The 21,337-nt window shown below is 40.7% G+C and overlaps 1 protein-coding gene across 2 annotated transcripts in view; it reads right to left on the bottom strand.

Moving 5' to 3' along the window:
• LOC139410664 (retinoic acid receptor RXR-alpha-B-like) overlaps positions 1-21,337 on the bottom strand; it is a 34,498-nt gene that overhangs the window by 9,819 nt on the left and 3,342 nt on the right. For both annotated transcript variants that reach the window (XR_011634528.1, XM_071156051.1), the window contains exons 2-5: positions 19,553-19,684; positions 9,420-9,658; positions 411-573; positions 66-245 (exon numbers count right to left, since the gene is read on the bottom strand). Coding sequence is in view for 1 of the 2 variants with exons in the window: in XM_071156051.1 (XP_071012152.1) it covers positions 66-245; positions 411-573; positions 9,420-9,658; positions 19,553-19,684 (714 nt within the window). In the remaining variant the exon portion in view is untranslated. The remainder of the gene's footprint in view (positions 1-65; positions 246-410; positions 574-9,419; positions 9,659-19,552; positions 19,685-21,337) is intronic.

The following is a 21,337-nucleotide window of genomic DNA, read 5'->3' on the forward strand; positions in this document are numbered from 1 at the left end:
CTGATGTTGGTTTCACATGAGTGTCTGTCTGTGCTCACTCTTTCAGGTCATTTCCTGGAGCATACCTTCTCTCTTCATGCCCATGGCCAGACACTTCTGGTAGCGGCAGTACTGACATCGGTTGCGTTGGCGCTTGTCAATCAGACAGTCCTTGTTGTCTCGACAGGTATACGTCAGCTCTTTCCTCACTGTTCTCTTGAAGAAGCCCTTGCAACCTTCACAGCTATATACTCCATAGTGCTTACCTGCCAGAACAATACATACAACGGTTTAGTTCTTCCCTTCATGCTTGTACAGTAGAATGACAATAATCCGCATTTTGAGATGAGGGACCCCCCAGCCTGTAGGGCCCTGTATTGGGGATCAGGGAGACGTTGTGGGGCTGCTGTGGGGATGTTTGGGGTGCTGACCTGAGGCGCGGTCTCCACAGATGGCACAGATGTGTTTGTTAAAGGAGAGACAGGTGCATGTGGGCTGAGCAGGAACCTTTAGCACTCTGTTTTGGCCCAGTGGGGGTTTGATGTCCTCTGTGCTGATAATGATGCTGCTACTGGGGATCACTGGGAAGCTGAGCTGGAAACAAGCAACAAAGAGAACAGACAGACAAGAGGATTAGACTGTCAAAGTGGAGACAAAGACGCTCATCTCTCTCATTCTTCGCACACACACACACACACACACAGTCTTGAGATCTTGTACCACAGTGATCGACAGACACCCTTTAGACAAAACTGTGTTGTGGTGATTCACATTGCATCCCCACGTTGCCAACATCCTAATTTTAGACAGGAGAATAATAAATAGAATATGAGTCTAACCCTAACAGGTAGAAAGAACAACCACATACATAAACCCAACTCAAATCTTTGTAATGAGGGTTTATTCAGGCCTCCTCTTAGACCTTAGATGCCAAATATGGACATTTGTTTTCGGATGTCTTGGATTTTGGGGGAGAGGTTGGACATATTGAAGTGCTTTGTTTGTGCGTGGAAGGACCTTGTGGAGATGCTGGAGGATGCAGGTACAAAAGTATCTATAACCACAGTAAAACAAGTCCTATATCAATATAACCTGAAAGGCCGCTCAGCAAGGAAGAAGCCACTGCTCCAAAACCGCCATAAAAAAGCCTGACTACGGTTTGCAACTGCACATGGGGACAAAGCATACTTTCAACGTTGTGGCAAAATGGCTCAAGGACAACAAAGTCAGGGTATTGGAGTGGCCATCACAAAGCCCTGACCTCAATCCCATAGAAAATGTAAGTGCTTTGTTTGTGCATGTATACACTGGAAATCTAATGAAAACGTAGATAGAAGGTCATCGGCAGAGGCTCAGTGTTAAAGAAACTGAAACCGTGTCTGTTGTTTATTTCATATGGACCACATGGACGAGGTTGTCTTCTGGGGCCAAGTCAGAGATCTGTACATGTCGGTCACTCTCCATCTGGCTGCCATGGAGAAGCTAGTTAACCAACTCCTCTGGTGTAGTGTTGGAGGTAGACTGAGACAGCCTCTGAAATGGCACTCTATTCCCTATTCAGTGCACTCACTACCTTTTATCAGGGTCCATAATGTAGTACATTTCAGACGCGCCCAAAGGCTGAGACTGGGACTGCAGGGTCTTTCTAAATGCACTGTCCTGTACACACTAGACTGTATGCCTCATCACAAGACAGATCAACAGCCCTGCTCGTGGTTTATATGACACAACTACTCATCCTTCCTCTGAAAGTTTCTAACTTCACCTTCACACATTGGGAGAGGAGGGTTCACCATGGGCCACTATATAGTGTTCTAACTTAGATCTGGACATACACCATGTGGTCAAGCTGTTGCTGCTTTCAACTGTCGCTAGTTTCCTCTCTGACAGACGTCTGCTAAGCCATTTAGGTGGCTAATAAAGAGCATTCAACCCATGTGGCAGACTCAAATCATAGGTGATACCATGGGGTCAGGGGTCAAAGCCTCTGACGGGGATAATGAGTCTGTATGAGATACAGACCAGACATCCCATAGAGCTCGCTTTACTAGCTGACAAGGAAGCCAACAAGACCAAGTCTGCAGGTTTAATATACACACCCTCTCAATTCAGAAGCCAAATTGGACACACTGTATATACAGTATGTCCCAAAAAATAAGTCCATTGTTTCTATGCATACCAGCTCCAATTTGAATTAACCACAGGGTCTGTTATATTAGTGGCAGTGAGTAGACAATACCGTTGGAAAGCCCTGTGGTTGAGGATCTAAATGAGTCCTTTATATGTCGCATAAATGTATACAATTAGGCCTGTATGATATTATGTGATGATAACCGTAAATATAACAGTAAATAAAACACTCAGAGTAGACCGGGTTTGGTTGTCACACTTTTTACTCTTGTATGTATTTCTTGTATGTATTTCTCAGCACCATTATATCTTACAAGACTATTTTCATTATTAGGAGAAAGACCAAGGTTTTGGTTTTTATCCTCATATCGTACATCCTACATTATAAGCCATTAAACACACTCTGTCCACCAGTCGCATCACAGGGTTGGTTGTCACAATGTTTGCTAGTAGCTTCCTTTTATAACAGGAAATGAAACAATACAGCATAAAGTCTTAGAAATGGCCTTTCTTTGATTGTGTAACCTTTATTTAACTAGGTAAGTCAGTTAAGAACAAATACTTATTTACAATGACAGCCTACCAGGGAACAGTGGGTTAACTGCCTTGTTCAGGTGTAGAACAACAGATTTTTTACCTTGTCAGCTCAGGGATTCGACCTAGCAACCTTTCGGTTACTGGCCCAACACTCTAACCACTAGGCTACCATATTCCTAAAATAAAATCAACATTTAACGCCGTGACAATAACAAATGACATGTTGAGTAAATTGGTGTGTATATGCGTGTGTTTGCACATGCATGTGTGCGTGTGTGGGTGTGACAGAAAACATATGTGTGAGAGGGAGGCAACAAAGGGAGCTCTTCACAGCACAAAGCACAAAAGAGCTGGGGATTTATTGTACAGTGGCAATGTCCCCAAACAATATGGTTACAATGGGTTGGAGTGTGACAAGGGCGTTTTCATGTAAAAGACTCCATGAGCACTAATATATGTGCACATACAAATTGGTGTTAAATGGAAGCTAAGAGGCTATATATATATACAGTTGAAGTCGGAACTTTACATACACTTAGGTTGGAGTCATTAAAACTCCACAAATTTTGCGCATGAAACAAATCACTTTTCCAACAATTGCTTACAGACAGATCATTTCACTTATAATTCACTGTATAACAATTCCAGTGGGTCAGAAGTTTACATACACTACGTTGACTGTGCCTTTAAACAGCTTGGAAAATTCCAAAAAATGATGTCATGGCTTTAGAAGCTTCCGACATAATTTGAGTCAATTGGAGGTGTACCTGTGGATGTATTTCAAGGCCTACCTTCAAACTCAGTGCCTCTTTGCTTGACATCATGGAAAAATCAAAAGAAATCAGCCAAGACCTCAGAAAAAATTATAGACCTCCACAAGTCTGGTTCATCCTTGGGAGCAGGTACCATGTTCATCTGTACAAACAATAGTATGCAAGTATAAACCCCATGGGACCAAACAGACGTCATACCGCTCAAGAAGGAGATGCGTTCTGTCTCCTGGAGATGAATGTACTTTGATGCGAAAAGTGCAAATCAATCCCAGAACAACAGCAAAGGATCTTGTGAAGATGCTGGAGGAAACAGGTACAAAAGTATCTATATCCACAGTAAAACGAGTCCTATATCGACATAAACTGAAAGGCTGCTCAGCAAGGAAGATGCCACTGCTCCAAAAAGGGCATAAAAAAAGACAGACTATGGTTTGCAACTGCACATGGGGACAAAGATCGTACTTTTTGGAGAAAAGAAAGAAAATGTCCTCTGGTCTGATGAAACAAAAATATAACTATTTGGCCATAATGACCATCGTTATGTTTGGAGGTTAAATGGGGAGGCTTGCAAGCCGAAGAATACCATCCCAACCGTGAAGCCCGGGGAGGGCAGCATCATGCTGTGCAGGGGCTTTCCTGCAGGAGGGGACTGGTGCACTTCACAAAATATATGGCTTCATGAGGGAGGAAATCTATGTGGATATATTGTAGCAACATCTCAAGACATCAGTCAGGAAGTTAAAGCTTGGTCGCAAATGGGTCTTCCAAATGGACAATGACCCCAAGCATACTTCCAAAGTTATGGCAAAATGGCTCAAGGATAACAAAGTCAAGGTATTGGAGTGGCCATCACAAAGCTCTGACCTCAATCCTATAGAAAAGTTGTGGGCAGAACTGAAAAATCGTGTGCGAGCAAGGATGCCCACAAACCTGACTCAGTTACACCAGCTCTGTCAGGAGGAATGGGCCAAATTTCACCCAACTTATTATGGGAAGCTTGTGGAAGGCTACACGAAACATTTGACCCAAGTTAAACAATTTAAAAGGCAATGCTACCAAATACTAATTGTGTGTATGTAAACTTCTGACCCACTGGGAATGTGATTAAATAAATAAAAGCTGAAATAAGTCATTCTCTCTACTATTATTCTGACATTTCACATTATTCAAATAAAGTGGTGATCCTAACTTATCTAAAACAGGGAATTTTTACTAGGATTAAATGTCAGGAATTGTGAAAAACTGAGTTTAAATGTATTTGGCTAAGGTGTATGTAGACTTCCGACTTAAACTGTATTTCTTTTTTAAATGTTAAAGCATATATAAATGATTCAACCATTTTCCATCCTGCAAATTAGGAATAAGCAAAGGCTTTGATTTCTGGTCAAACAGATGGAAAAGGGGTCTTAGAAAAGTAGAGTATGGTTAGTTCAGTACAGTAGAGTAGACTCGAGTAGAGTACAGTTCAGTAGAGTAGAGATGAGTAGAGTACAGTAGTGTCGTACAGTACAGTAATGTAGAGTAGAGTACAGTACAGTACAGTAGACTAGAGTAGAGTAAAGCACTGTATTGTAGAGTACAGTAGAGTACAGTACAGTACAGTTCAGTAATGTACAGTACAGAAGACTAGAGTATTTTATTTTGTATTTAACCTTTTATTTACAGTACATTACAGTACAATAAAGAAGACTAGAGCAAAGTACAGTATAGTACAGTACAGTAGACTAGACTAAAGTACAGAACTGTAGAGTAGATTGCAGTACTGTAGAGTACAGTAGAGTAGAGTAAAGTACAGTACAGTACAGTAGAGCACAGAAGAGTAAAGTACAGTACCGTAGAGTACAGTAGAGTAGAGTACAGTAGAGTAGAGTAAAGTACAGAACAGTAGTTTAGAGAACAGTTCAGTACAGTAGAGTAAAGTAAAGTACAGTACCGTAGAGTACAGTAGAGTAAAGTACAGTAAAGTAGAGTAGAGTACAGAAGAGTAAAGTAAAGTACAGTAGACTAGAGAAAAGTACAGTACAGTAGAGTAGAGTACAGAAGAGTAAAGTACAGTACCGTACCGTAGAGTACAGTAGAGTAGAGTAAATTATAGTACAGTAGAGTACAAAAGAGTAAAGTAAAGTACAGTACCGTAGAGTACAGTACCGTAGAGTAGAGTAAAGTACAGTAGATTAGAGAACAGTTCAGTACAGTAGAATATAGAACTGTAGAGTAGAGTACAGTAGAGTAGAGTAAATTACAGTACAGTAGAGTAGAGTAGAGTACAGAAGAGTAAAGTACAGTACCGTACCGTAGAGTACAGTAGAGTAGAGTAAAGTACAGTACAGTAGAGTACAGAAGAGTAAAGTAAAGTACAGTACCGTAGAGTACAGTACCGTAGAGTAGAGTAAAGTACAGTAGATTAGAGAACAGTTCAGTACAGTAGAATATAGAACTGTAGAGTAGAGTACAGTAGAGTACAGTAGAGTTCAATACAGTGAAGTTTAGTTCAGTAGAGTTACCTTTATTTAACTAGGCAAGTCAGATTAAGAACAAAATCTTATTTACAATGACGGCCTACCAGGGAACAGTGGATTAACTGCCTTGTTCAGCAGCAGAACGACACATTTTTCCTTGTCAGTTTAGTGAATCAATCCAGCAACCTTTCGGTTAATTGCCCAATGCTCTAACCACTAGGCTACCTGCCGACCCACAAGATTAGAGTAGACTAGAGTTCAATACAATTAAGAACAGTACTGTACCTTAGAGTAGAGTTCAGTACAGTAGAGTAGGCTAGTGTTAAGTACAGTACTGTACAGTAGAGTTCAGTTAAATACAGTGGAGTAGAGTTCAGTACTGTACAGTAGAGTTCAGTTAAATACAGTAGAGTTTAGTACTGTACAGTAGAGTTCAGTTAAATACAGTAGAGCAGAGTTCAGTACTGTACAGTAGAGTTCAGTTAAATACAGTAGAGTAGAGTTCAGTACTGTACAGTAGAGTTCAGTACTGTACAGTAGAGTTCAGTACTGTAGAGTTCAGTACTGTACTGTAGAGTTCAGTACTGTACAGTAGAGTTCAATACAGTAAAGAACAGTACTGTACTTTAAAGTATAGTTCAGTACAGTACACTAGAGCTAAGTACAGTACTGTACAGTACAGTAGAGTGTAGCTCAGTGGAGTACAGTAGAGTTCAGTTAAATACAGTACAGTAGACTAGAGTTAAGTACAGTACTGTACAGTACAGTGTAGCTCAGTAGGGTTCAGTTAAATACAGTACAGTAGAGCATAGTTCTGTAAAGTACAGTACAGTAGAGTATAGTTCAGTACAGTAGAGTAGAGTTCAGCACAGTAGAGTTCAATACAGTAAACAGTACTGTACTTTAAAGTATAGTACAGTAGACTAGAGTTAAGTACAGTACAGTGTAGCTCAGTAGAGTTCAGATAAATACAGTACAGTAGAGCAGAGTTCGGTAAAGTACAGTACAGTAGAGTATAGTACAGTAGAGTAGAGTTCAATACAGTAAAGAACAGTACTGTACTTAAAAGTATAGTTCAGTACAGTACAGTAGACTAGAGTTAAGTACAGTACTGTACAGTACAGTAGAGTGTCGCTCAGTGGAGTACAGTAGAGTTCAGTTAAATACAGTACAGTAGAGCAGAGTTCTGTAGAGTATAGTACAGTACAGTATAGTACAGTAGAGTAGAGTTCAGTACAGTAGAGTAGAGTTCAATACAGTAAAGAACAGTACTGTACCTTAGAGGACAGTACAGTTCAGTCAACTAGAGTTCAGTGAAGTACAGTACAGTAGAATATAGTTCAGTACAGTAGAGTAGACTAGAGTACAGTACAGTACAGTACAGTACAGTAGACTAGAGTAGAGTTCAGTACAGTACACTAGAGTTCAGTACATTACAGTAGAGTAATGTAGAGTAGAGTTCAGTACAGTACAGTAGAGTACAATATAATTTACTGTATTGTACTTTACTATACTGTTCTGAACTCTACTCTACTGTGCCGTACTGTGATCTATGATCTGTGATGTCCAAACCTGTGAAACATAGACATCTATGATTGGTACAGATTTGGTCCAGTCCATACCAACCAAATTTGGTCTTGTTTGGGGGCAGAGCTCATTAGAATAATAGCCAGTGTGTAGAATAACATCCAAACATGAAAAGGAGGATTCTTCGTTTTTGTACCTTGTGTACCTATTCAGGATACATCACCATGAAGAGAATGACATCAATAATTATGCATTTATGTTTAGCAGAGATCAGGGACCCATGATGTAATTCTGTTACCTTGAAATTACCTACAACCAACCACACATTTTCTTTTTTATAATGGAGTTGATTGTGACAACCAACCCCACATTCCATGTGACAACCAACCCCTGAGACAACCAACCCTGGTCTCCCCTACAGTACATAACATATATTGTTCCCCATTCCGGCATGGTCAGAGTGATGTCATCCAACTTTGACCTTAGAAGTTTATTTTAACAGTGACTGAGTTAGACCACAGTAACATAACCCATATACAGCCTGCAAAACATAACCCATTCACAGCCTGCAAAACATAACCCATATACAGCCTGCAAAACATAACCCATATACAGCCTGCAAAACATCACCCATATACAGCCTGCAAAACATCACCCATATACAGCCTGCAAAACATAACCCATATACAGCCTGCAAAACATAACCCATATACAGCCTGCAAAACATAACCCAGGTCCTGGAGACCAAAATTACAATAATAACAGTAGTAGACTAGTACAATTTTGTAACGGGTTTCTTCTTCCTCCTCTGAGGAGGAGTAGTAGGAAGGATCGGAGGACCAAAATGCAGCGTGGTATGTATCCATAATGTAATTTAATGGAAAAGAAATACAAAATACAAGAGAACAAGAGAATCAAAATGAAAACCGAAACAGTCCCGAATGGTGCAAACACTGAAACGGAAAAATAATCACCCACAAATCAAGGGTGAAAACAGGCTGCCTAAGTATGGTTCTCAATCAGGGACAACGATTGAGAACCATACCAGGCCAAACACAGAAATCCCAAATCATAGAAAAAAATAACATAGACTGCCCACCCCAACTCACGCCCTGACCATACTAAAACAAAAACAAAACAAAGGAACTAAGGGTAGAACATGACAAATTTGAGTATAAAACATGACTTGCATCAGATTTAAGACTTAATTCATAATTAAAGTTAAATGACAAACATTGGCATTTTCCATAACAACTTCAAGAAGAAGAGTCCTCTATTTAAATAAGTATCATAAGAAATGTTTTACTGTTGAAAAGCTTCCAGGCCTTTAATAAGTAACAGTGAAGTACAAGCTGATGATAAACTTCCTATTTGCACAAGCAGAGAAGGCCATCAGAACAGTGTATTGTGCTAACAACCTAATGCTACTGTATGCACTAGCACAGTATAGCACAGAGCTCTGTGTTATGCAACAGTACAGTACATCAGCTTAAGTGGAAAAGTATATCTAAATGTAGCTCTATGTTCTGTTCAACTATTCTTCAAAAGGAATAACTCAGGGTTTAGTTGATTACACGGATGAAAAATAGAAAATAACCGTCTAGAAACAAAAAGCCTTTTTATCCAGTTGTCAAGCCCATTACTATATCATATGAATTTGCATGCCACAAAACCTCGTGAGACCTTTTCAAATATAAATGGGCAACCCTGGCATTTCTCAGTTTCACATAAAGCACCCAGGCCTCAGCTTGTGGTTTGTGAAAAGGTTATCCTCACATTTGGCCGTTCTTTTACACAACGCACATGTTGCCATCCTGAATCCTTACAGACGAGCTTGTAAAGAGTTTCATTTGGCAACATTTGGTTTCACTGAATCTATAATGGAAACCTAGAAGGCCAGCCATAAACCTAGTCAGCTCTTCTCAAGATCCCAACTAAGGAAGGAAAACCAAGTCCAAGGAGCAGGTGATTGAGTGTGGTGTCTGGGGGTTGTAGGTTGCATTGGAGGCCTTACCTGCGGGCTGAAGCCCATGCTGGAGGAGGTAGAGTGGTGTCCCGCTGGACGGCTGCTGACAGAAAAGGGCAAAGCCAGGCTGGTGATGGGCGAGCTCAGGGTGCAGATGGGTGAGTGTGGAGGTCCTGAGGAGCTCACAGACGATGGAATGAGCAGAGATGGGTGCAAGCGGTGAGCACCCATTCCCCTATGGGCGTGGTGTGAGCGGAGCGATGGTGAGGACAGCTGACCGGAGGGGTCTGGGGGAGAGAGGGAGGACAGGAACAAGGTTGATGTACACCTGATACACACATCTCCAACATATTGTCATCAGTGTCGCTAAATTCAAAGCAGCCCTCTTCAGGTGGACGTGCTGCTGAACCAACATTTAATTAATCATTATATTGTATAACAAACATGAATCCACTCATATTATTTGATCCCATGAAAACACAGGGCTCAAATGGTTTCTGTATTTGAAATCTGGTCTGAAATGTATATTCAAAGCCTTACATTGCTGATACGCAAGGGGGAAATTAGCGTAAAGTGTGTCCTGAGCTGGTTGTGTTAAATCATTCTAAAGCCTTCCCTCCAGCCTTCCCTCCATATATCCAACAACAGAATAGGAGACTGCTCACTTCAACTAGCCTCCTGTACAGGATAGTATTACCTGCCACAGAAAGACTGAACTATGTGGAATGAGACACCTTCTGAGAAAAGCGGACAAGAGGACAGGTATGGACAGGTATGGACAGGTATGGACAGGTATGGACAGGCCTACACTTTCAACATTATATTATCTGTGTGGTGTAAAATGTTTGCAGTTTTTTAAATGATTTCTGAGCGAGATTGACAAAAATAATTTTCCCCCATAAGTGTTTTAATAATAATATTAATTGGTTTATTTTATTGTATTTATCCGAGAGTTTTCAAAGGGATATCTGAGTGATTCTGACCAACAAAATCAATGGGAGGCCCCCTGCCAGTAATTTCACAATGATAACAGGGTATATAGATACTGTAACTGGCTCTAAACAAATTTAGCAATCTAAAAAATGTGCTAATTGACCTACTATCAGTGACTGACATAACAAGAGGAAAAACTGTGACGCACAACCAAGTTTCGAAATTGCACCTTGTGGATTCTATTATTTGAACTCGGAACAGTAAATTGAGACCACGACTGAGAACCCCCCCTCAATTTTTTTAAATGTTTATTTTATTTATCCAAGGGCCTTCAAAAGAGGGTTGTGGGCTGCCAGTTGCCCATCCCTGATTTTAAACCTTCTTAAGCAGGATTTAGTGAAAGGCAAATCTATGTGTGTGTAATCTTAAAACAATAAATTGACACATTTATTATACATACTCGGAGTATCAATTTAGCCTGTAGTCAATAAAACCACCATTTGTACTGCAAAAACCAACCAGTCCAAACCTATTGAAATTCCAATCCATCAAATAGAAATGTCAACACCTCAATTCAAAGTTAATTTAATAGGCTCTGTTACATTTGTTAAATTCATGGCACAAATGCTATACACACCAACATAAAAAACACATGAGCTTTACAAAAACAATAAAACATGAGTATACAAACAGCATAAATGTAATTTGTGTCAACATGAACTTTGGTCACATAAATCACTGTGTTAAGAGAGTTTACAAGCTAGAGTGTCCCTGGTCCTTTTTAGTAAGACTGAGTGTTATGTAACTGGGAGTGTCGTTCTGTGAGAATTCTGTGGTTGGTTTGAGTTGTCCAGCTTGGCATGGTGCCCATGTGTGACAGACAGGTTTGGGCTGGGTTTCCCCACCCTCACTACATTTCCCAGTTATTCAGTGTGGGAGATGTGGGAGCTGGAATTGTGAGACCCTGTGAATGCCTGGCAGTGCAGCAACTGGATCCTATTCTCCATCTCTGTATTCATTCCCCTATGGCACTGTCCTGGCTCTCTACCAGCATCACAGCTGGCTGCAAATAGCATTGGTGTCCTTCTCAAATACTTCAACTGCACATGCGTAAATAAATTAAACCAATGGAAATGTCCCAGAAGTGCAAAGACTGCACATCTGGCACTTACAGGTAGGCTCAATCAAACGCTCAACCAATTTAAAATAATAATACTATTTAAACCCAGGTCTGTCCAGCATAGGCCTGCAATCAGCACTACTTTATGTAGGTACAGGTAAAGAAAAATAAGTCATTACATACACCGGATAGGTGCAGTGAAATGTGTTGTTTTGCAGGGTCAGCCATGGTAGTATGATAGGTGCAGTGAAATGTGTTGTTTTACAGGGTCAGTCATAGTAGTATGATAGGTGCAGTGAAATGTGTTGTTTTGCAGGGTCAGCCATGGTAGTATGATAGGTGCAGTGAAATGTGTTGTTTTGCAGGGTCAGCCATGGTAGTATGATAGGTGCAGTGAAATGTGTTGTTTTACAGGGTCAGTCATAGTAGTATGATAGGTGCAGTGAAATGTGTTGTTTTACAGGGTCAGTCATAGTAGTATGATAGATGCAGTGAAATGTGTTGTTTTACAGGGTCAGTCATAGTAGTATGATAGGTGCAGTGAAATGTGTTGTTTTACAGGGTCAGTCATAGTAGTATGATAGGTGCAGTGAAATGTGTTGTTTTACAGGGTCAGTCATAGTAGTACGATAGATGCAGTGAAATGTGTTGTTTTACAGGGTCAGCCATGGTAGTATGATAGGTGCAGTGAAATGTGTTGTTTTACAGGGGCAGTCATAGTAGTATGATAGGTGTTGTTTTACAGGGGCAGTCATAGTAGTATGATAGGTGTTGTTTTACAGGGTCAGCCATGGTAGTATGATAGGTGCAGTGAAATGTGTTGTTTTACAGGATCAGCCATAGTAGTATGATAGGTGCAGTGAAATGTGTTGTTTTACAGGGTCAGTCATAGTAGTATGATAGGTGCAGTGAAATGTGTTGTTTTACAGGGTCAGCCATGGTAGTATGATAGGTGCAGTGAAATGTGTTGTTTTACAGGGGCAGTCATAGTAGTATGATAGGTGCAGTGAAATGTGTTGTTTTACAGGGTCAGTCATAGTAGTATGATAGGTGCAGTGAAATGTGTTGTTTTACAGGGTCAGTCATAGTAGTACGATAGATGCAGTGAAATGTGTTGTTTTACAGAGGCAGTCATAGTAGTATGATAGATGCAGTGAAATGTGTTGTTTTACAGGGGCAGTCATAGTAGTATGATAGGTGCAGTGTAATGTGTTGTTTTACAGGATCAGCCATAGTAGTATGATAGGTGCAGTGAAATGTGTTGTTTTACAGGGTCAGTCATAGTAGTATGATAGGTGCAGTGAAATGTGTTGTTTTACAGGGGCAGTCATAGTAGTATGATAGGTGCAGTGAAATGTGTTGTTTTACAGGGTCAGTCATAGTAGTATGATAGGTGCAGTGAAATGTGTTGTTTTACAGGGGCAGTCATAGTAGTATGATAGGTGCAGTGAAATGTGTTGTTTTACAGGGTCAGTCATAGTAGTATGATAGGTGCAGTGAAATGTGTTGTTTTACAGGGGCAGTCATAGTAGTATGATAGGTGCAGTGAAATGTGTTGTTTTACAGGGTCAGCCATGGTAGTATGATAGGTGTTGTTTTACAGGGTCAGCCATGGTAGTATGATAGGTGCAGTGAAATGTGTTGTTTTACAGCCATAGTAGTACAGCATCCCTGGAGCAAATTAGGGTTAAGTGCCTTGCTCAAGGGCACATAAAAAAAAAAATCACATTGGTTGGCTAGGATATTCGAAACAAACACCTTTTGGTTACTGGCCCAGCGCTCTAACCGCTAGGCTGCCAGGACATGCACACACACGTAAACCTGGGTAGGCAAACAGAGAGTCAGGGTGGGAAGGCAATGGTGGGACCAACTGCAAGTGCAACCAAAACCTTCATAGAATTGCAACAACTGCAACATATCTAATGACCCGTATTTGAGAGAAATTGCACTACAATACAGATTCAATGCTGTGACAGTCTAATACTACGTTCCTCTATCATTAGAGATTCAGTATGATGGATCTCATGGCAACTATCCATTCTGGATCACCAGTAAATATGATGTAGTCACTGAGTCCACAGATCTGATTTATTTAGTTATCTATGCCAAGTCTTGTTATTTTAATGTTAACACTGTGTTGAGGAATTGATGACTTCATTTCAATGTGCATCCAGGACTTGGGGCTATGGGCTATTCTAGGAGGGATGATGGGATGGAGGGAAGGAGGGAAGGAAGTAGAGTGCTGTCTTCTGTGTAGTATAGTCTAGGCTGGGATTCAAACAAAACATAATACGCCAACATCCCACTGGACTTGACTTTTAAAGTAGTGATGAGGGGAAAATCGTAACGGTTACATATTATTTTTGACGATATATCGTATCGTGTTGTTTTGAGAATATCGCAGTATTATTTGTGAGGTAGTTTGCTGTAGCTGCACCAAAACTCCAGTATTTTTCTTTCATAGCTTGTCCTCCATCTTCTTTTCAAATAGGGAGACAATTTGTTTTCAGCAATTTTATTTCCATTATGTTTTCTGAATGGCTCTCTCTACTTCCCTCTGCAGCAGACATATGGTGAGAAATATGTTTGGAACATCTAAACGCAATACATATAGAATTGTGAGAATCGCAATAGATATCGTATCGGTACCTAAGTACTGTGATAATATCGTATGGTGAGGTCCCTAGCAATTCCCATCCCTATTTTAAAGTTGATTTCCCTGACGTGTGTGCTCAATAAGAAAATCGCTATAGAAAGGATTCCATCCTCTCTCTCTCAGTGTACAGCTCAGTACAGTATCTGAACATCTATCTCATGTGATGTCAAGAAGATTTTAGTATTTTATTAGGATCTCCTGGGGTCCACAACATAAGCCTGTGGCAACCAACAAACACTTGAAGGGAGTTATGAAGGAAATGTACTAAATGTCCGCATTACTTTCATCGTTACTAACCTCCGCTCAGTCCAAATGTATTTTCACTAGGACACTGTGGGTGTGATGTGGGAGGGTGTCCTTATTACCTGCCTCCATTATATGAACATGGAGTCACATGCTGTAGTTACACCCATACTATGAAAGTTATCAACTTGCAGAATAAATAACCTACTTTGAAAAGCATTATCAACCATCACCTCTTCAACTCCCTTAGTCTCTATACTGTAGTCTAAACTATCAGTTTTTAAGCAGTTATTCTGATTAAGTCGTGGGAACCGGGAGGACAAGGTTTTGAAATATATACCATACAACATAATACCTCAAATTATGAAAGCAAGTCATTAAAGAGGCAGTGCAGTTAAAAATCATGATTTGGCACAAAAATATTAAAATCCACACTACGAGGTCGAAAGAACATTGTGAAATGGTGAAAATTATCATAATGCTCTTTTTGTGTAAGAGCTGTTGGTAAAAAAAATGCCTGGAATTTCAGCCTGTTTAGGTGGGATGGACATGTTGGCCCACATCATGCCATCACAATGTGATCTGATTATATTAGACCAATGCCTGTTCTTCTGGGTAAGGGGTGTGCCCTCCTATCAACCAATCAGTGCTGTGTATGTAAATATCTTCAAATTTGTTTCCTAATGACCACATGATAAGACTGGGCATTTAAAAGGCCAAAGGAGGCTCAGGGAAATAAACTACACAAAATATATTTTGGAGTTATTTTCATTAAACAAACACATACAAACACACACAGTGATTTATTACAATCACAAAGAATGCACGGGGGCTTTAATGACATGTTCCTAAAAAAAAACATTAATGGACCCAAAAGGAGTTGAATAAATGGGCATGGCAGAAATGTGTTTATCCAAAATGTGTTTATCCAGAAATGTGTTTAAATAACCTATTTCATTGAATAATGTACTAAAAGCGAGAGATGGCAGCCAGTGAATGGTTTTGAAAGAGATATAATGTCAGTGGAGAGATTGAGCTTAACTGTGACATGATTTGTCCCTAATGACTCCTGGGACTGAAAATAGGCAGGGACTACATGAACTTATCCAATATGTTGCAAAACAGTAAAAAAATACAAATACGTTGTGTGCCCTAATGAACATGAGTCTGATAAAGACCTGGGATAGATACAGTAGAGGCATCTCCACTGCACGTGCATCTCTCCAACCACCCTCTGCTGTAAGCAGCACAGACAGACACTACAACATGAATCCTGACCCCCTGACATCACCATAGCAGTCTAAAGAGGGTCATTGTACTGTAATTGTTTCTGTACCCACATAATCCAATAGAACATCTATTGTTATATGCCGCTTATACCACATACACTTGCCTCAGTGTTTCCCCTTGGAAACATTAGTGTGGGGTTGGCAATGCTGCAGTTGTAGAGGCCCTCTTGGCCGCAGAGACAAAATGCTTCTGTTTTAAAGCTAATTTCCTGCAATTGTACACTTTTTGCCAAAATCAATGGGAGCCCAATGCCATGCCATTTTAGATTCTCCCTGACTGTCTAGTTGTTATTTTGGAGATTGTTAGTTCTCAAAGATTCTCTTATTAAAAACTATATAAGTCCACTATCTTTTCTACATACTTTATATCTGCTTTTAGTATTTTAAGTTTACACTGAAAACTATTTACCAACCCAAAAATTATATATAAACAAATAATAATATTGATGATTATTATTTGTAACTTTTTGCAGTGGCGACCACGATTTAGCAGCGACGGTGAGCCTCTGCTAAATGCATATAGGGGAAACACTGTCTCACAAAATCACTTGTCTCCCTCTCCTGTAAAGATGTGTTTTTCCCTAAGAAGGCATGTGTAGCTTTCTACATGTGAAGGCATGTGTAGCTTTCTACATGTGAAGGCATGTAGAAAGCTATCCCCGCGCTGCCAGTCTGCTTTCACTATAGCCCAGGCAGCGGCACTCATCATCAGGAAAACATAAGCCCAGTGCATTGGCTTCCTCTCCCATCCAATCATACAGTGCATTCGGGAAGTATTCAGACACCTTCACTTTTTCCAAATGTTGTTACGTTACAGCCTTATTCTAAAATGTATTAAATCGTTTTTTGCCTCATCAATCTACACACAATACCTCATAATGAAGAAGCAAAAAAAAAAATGTTCCAATTTTTTTTTGCAAATGTATAAAAAAAAAAGAAGTATTAAGACACTTCACTCAGTACTTTGTTGAAGCACCTTCGGCAGCGATTACAACCTTGAGTCTTCTTGGGTATGATGCTACATGCTTGGCACACCTGTATTTGGGGAGTTTCTCCATTTTTTTCTGCAGATCCTCTCAAACTCTGTCAAATTGGATGGGAGCGTTGCTGCACAGCTATTGTCAGGTCTCTCCAGAAATGTTTGAACAGGTTCAAGTCCGAGCTCTGGCTGGGCCACTCAAGGACATTCAGAGACTTTTCCTGAAGCCACTCCTGCGTTGTCTAGGCTGTGTGGTTAAGGTTGTTGTCCTGTTGGAAGGTTAACCTTCACCCCAGTTTGAGGTCCTGAGCGCTCTGGAACAGATTTTCATCAAGGATCTCTCTGTAATTTGCTTCGTTCATCTTTCCCTTGATCCTGACTAGTCTCCAAGTCCCTGCCGCTGAAAAACATCCCCACAGCATGATTCTGACACCACCATGCTTCACCATAGGGATGGTGCCAGGTTTCCTCCAGACGTGGTGCTTAGCATTCAGGCCAAATAGTTCAATCTTGGTTTCATCAGACCAGAGAATCTTGTTTCTCATGGTCAGAGTCCTTTAGGTGACTTTTGGCAAACTCCAAACGGGCTGTCATGTGCCTTATACTGAGGGGTGGCTTCCTTATGGCCACTCTACCATAAAGGCTTGATTGGTGGAGTGCTGCAGAGGTGGTTGACCTTCCAGAAGGTTCTCCCATTTCCCCAGAGGATCTCTGGACCTCTGTCAGAGTGACCATCGGGTTATTGGTCACCTCCCCCGATTGCTCAGTTTGGCCGTGCGGTCAGCAATAGGAAGATTCTTAATGGTTCAAAACTTCTTCCATTTAAGAATGATGGAGGCCACTGTGTTCTTGGGGACCTTCAATGCCACAGACATTTGTGGGTACCATTTCCCAGATCTTTGCTTCGACACAATCCTATCTCGGAGCTTTAGAATAAAGCTGTAACGTAACAAAATGTGGAAAAAGTCAAGGCGTCTGAATAGTTTCCGAATGCACTGTAGGTCAGCCCAAAAATTCCACAGGATAATCTCTTCCATTCGCCCAATCTGCTTTACCCAGTACTGAAACATTGCATTAAACCTTCTGGTTTGAGCAGACCTTTCTCATGTGTAGTTTTTATACATGTGCATGTAATGTAGTCTCCCCTCCCCGTGGCTTTGTTTGGTTTCAGGTGACAAAAGTACTTCCAAGTTTGGATTGCTGCACTATTCTCAGTCCTCGGAGACAGAATCCTCTCCAGGCTGTGTGAGAGACATGTCAACCCACCACAACACAGAGAAGTGTTAAAGTCATCTGCATGCCCTCTGGAGGTTCCCATCATCCTCTTGTCTATTCTGAACCACAGATAGCATGTTATCATTGGGACTTTCCATAGCAAATGAACACCTCAGGAACTTTAACAAGGCAATAGAAGCGCTTCAGTTCTGTACAACCCGTTTAAACCCAGTTCAACAAACCAATGATTAGATGAAACTCTAATCAAGGCACATGACTAGTTTTATCTGTTATTTAGATGTCAGATAAGTGTTTTGTTGATGAATATGTTTTACTGAATCAAAATTCTACCAGTTGCATATGATAGGTAATTACACACCAGATGGGAACTGTCAGGGCTGTGGAAGAGAACTGTGTTGTAACATCCCACTGGGAACAGATGTCAATTCAACATCTATTCCACATTGGTTCAACGTAATTTCATATATATTGTGTGGAAAAACGTTGATTCAACTAGTGTGTGCCCATTGGGATGTTGACATAGGAAAATATTATTTGTAGTTGACACAGTTTTCAGGCAAAGACAAAAGAAAATGTCCACCAAGAGGTTGAATATTAAAAATCAGGTGTCTTAAAAATATAAGGTAGTTGATACCACCATGCTTCACTAGAATTCCCTGCCAGTCATGTTTTTTGTGTTGTTTTTCTGGAAAATTGTATTGATTTTGTTTTAACAGTGACTCAATTGTCAGTTCCATGTAAAGTAATTGAATGATTATGTTTCCAATCATGTTAACATACTGTTGTCATTTTTAACCATGTACAATAAGAAACCAAAAATGCCCAATGCAGACACTATTTTACATCATATCATATATAGTACATGTAGATAAAACTGTAACTGGTTGATACAGGTGAGACAAACAGAAATTGCATAAGTGATGCACAGGTGTGTTCCTGCTAGGGAGTTTATCACAGGTGTGTTCCTGCTAGGGAGTTTATCACAGGTGTGTTCCTGCTAGGGAGTTTATCACAGGTGTGTTCCTGCTAGGGAGTTTATCACAGGTGTGTTCCTGCTCAGGGGTTTATCACAGGTGTGTGCCTGCTCGGGGGTTTATCACAGGTGTGTTCCTGCTTAGGGGTTTATCACAGGTGTGTTCCTGCTAGGGGGTTTATCACAGGTGTGTTCCTGCTCGGGGGTTTATCACAGGTGTGTTCCTGCTTAGGGGTTTATCACAGGTGTGTTCCTGCTCAGGGGTTTATCACGGGTGTGTTCCTGCTCGGGGGTTTTTCACAGGTGTGTTCCTGCTAGGGGGTTTATCACAGGTGTGTTCCTGCTAGGGGGTTTATCACAGGTGTGTTCCTGCTCGGGGGTTTATCACAGGTGTTTTCCTGCTAGGGGGTTTATCACAGGTGTGTTCCTGCTCAGGGGTTTATCACAGGTGTGTTCCTGCTAGGGGGTTTATCACAGGTGTGTTCCTGCTAGGGGGTTTATCACAGGTGTGCTCCTGCTAGGGGGTTTATCACAGGTGTGTTCCTGCTCGGGGGTTTATCACAGGTGTGTTCCTGCTCGGGGGTTTATCACAGGTGTGTTCCTGCTCGGGGGTTTATCACAGGTGTGTTCCTGCTAGGGGGTTTATCACAGGTGTGTTCCTGCTCGTGGGTTTATCACAGGTGTGTTCCTGCTAGGGGGTTTATCACAGGTGTGTTCCTGCTAGGGGGTTTATCACAGGTGTTTTCCTTTACCTGTGGGTCTCCTGTGCTGGTGAAGTGGGCAAATGCCTGTGAAGCACAAGCATGCTGTGGGCGAGCCGCCCGTCTCCTCCGGGCACCATCGCTTAGGAGGTGGGGCTACCGAGCACTGGCTCTTGAGGAAGCCTGTACGGGCAGATCACATGGGAAAGGACTGTTAAACCCACTGGATGAGGAGCTCACATGCACAATGAAAACAGAAATCTCACAACAGCTGATGAGTCCACCAATCTAGTACCTTTATCAAGTGGAAGGTAGTTCAATCATGCATAAGCCAATTATATTTACATACATTTCAAGTAACATACTTTAGTCCATACATTGAGAATAAAACAAGAACAAAGACCAGTGGGTGCAGTAAAATAAAACAAAAAGGTAAAAAAGCGAACCTTTTTTTATAGGGATCTAGGGATTGGAAGCACTTCAAAGACGTTCTACTGAAATGGTCTCTAGACGACACAAGGAAAACACTCCAAGTAAAACACTCAGTGGTGTAAAGTACTTAAGTAAAAATACTTTGAAGCACAACTTAAGTAGTTTTTGGGGGTATCTGTACTTTACATTACTATTTATATTTTTACTTAAGTACTACTACTTTATCTGTACTTTACATTACTATTTATATGTTTACTTAAGTACTACTACTTTATCTGTACTTTACATTACTATTTATATATTTTTACTTAAGTACTACTTTTACTTTACTAGAAAAAAAATGTTTTCCCTGACACCCAAAAGTACTTGTTACATTTTGAATGCTTAGCAGGACAGTTCTACCTGCTAATGGTCCAATTCACACACTTATCAACAGAACCTCCCTGGTCATTCCTACTGCCTCTGATATGGCAGAATCACTAAACACAAATGCATCATTTGTAAATGATGTCTGACTGTTGGAGTGTGCCCCTGGCTATCTGTAATCTTTTTTAAATAAGAAAATTGTGCCATCTGGTTTGCTTTAAATTATTCATACTTTTACTCTTAATATTTAAGTATATTTAAAACCAAATACTTTTAGATTTTTACTCAAGTAGTAATTTACTTGGTGACATTCACTTTTACTTCATTTCATTTCATTTTACGTCATTTTCTATTAAAGGTATCTTTACGTTTACTCAAGTCTGACAATTGGGTACTTTTTCCACCAAGGACAACACTCCAAGGACAACACTCCAAGGACAACACTCCAAGGACAACACTTCAAGGACAACACTCCAAGGACAACACTCCAAGGACAACACTCCAAGGAAAACACTCCAAGGAAAACACTCCAAGGAAAACAGTCCAAGGAAAACAGTCCAAGGACAACACTCCAAGGACAACACTCCAAGGACAACACTCCAAGGAAAACAGTCCAAGGAAAACACTCCGTTTGATTTTATTGATTTCAGTGACACTTCCTTCCTTTAAAGGGCCAGGTTTACGAGACCTCTGCTTGTATTGTAGCTTTCTTGGAACAGAATCATCCTGCCTGGACTTGTATTTGGTTTCCAAGGTAATCAAGACAGGGGGTCAGAGTTCAGCGGTGTAGTCCAATACATAGAGAACGTCATAAACAGAGTATGGCTGGAGGGATAGACCTACAGCAGTGTCATCTATTGTCGTTGTGTGACCATTTGATAAGAAGTCACCTTCAAGTGTCTTTTGTTGAGCCGATGGCTACATTAGAGAAGAGTGGAAGCAGGACTCTCCGACACTTCCATTTCACAAGATGCCACTCATTAGGTGACCTATCGTTATGTGTTGTAGGTAGGCTTTTTGAGAGTACAGATGTATTGA

This window comes from Oncorhynchus clarkii, chromosome 6 (assembly GCF_045791955.1).
Source record: "Oncorhynchus clarkii lewisi isolate Uvic-CL-2024 chromosome 6, UVic_Ocla_1.0, whole genome shotgun sequence".
NCBI classification, from domain to species: Eukaryota; Metazoa; Chordata; class Actinopteri; order Salmoniformes; family Salmonidae; genus Oncorhynchus; species Oncorhynchus clarkii.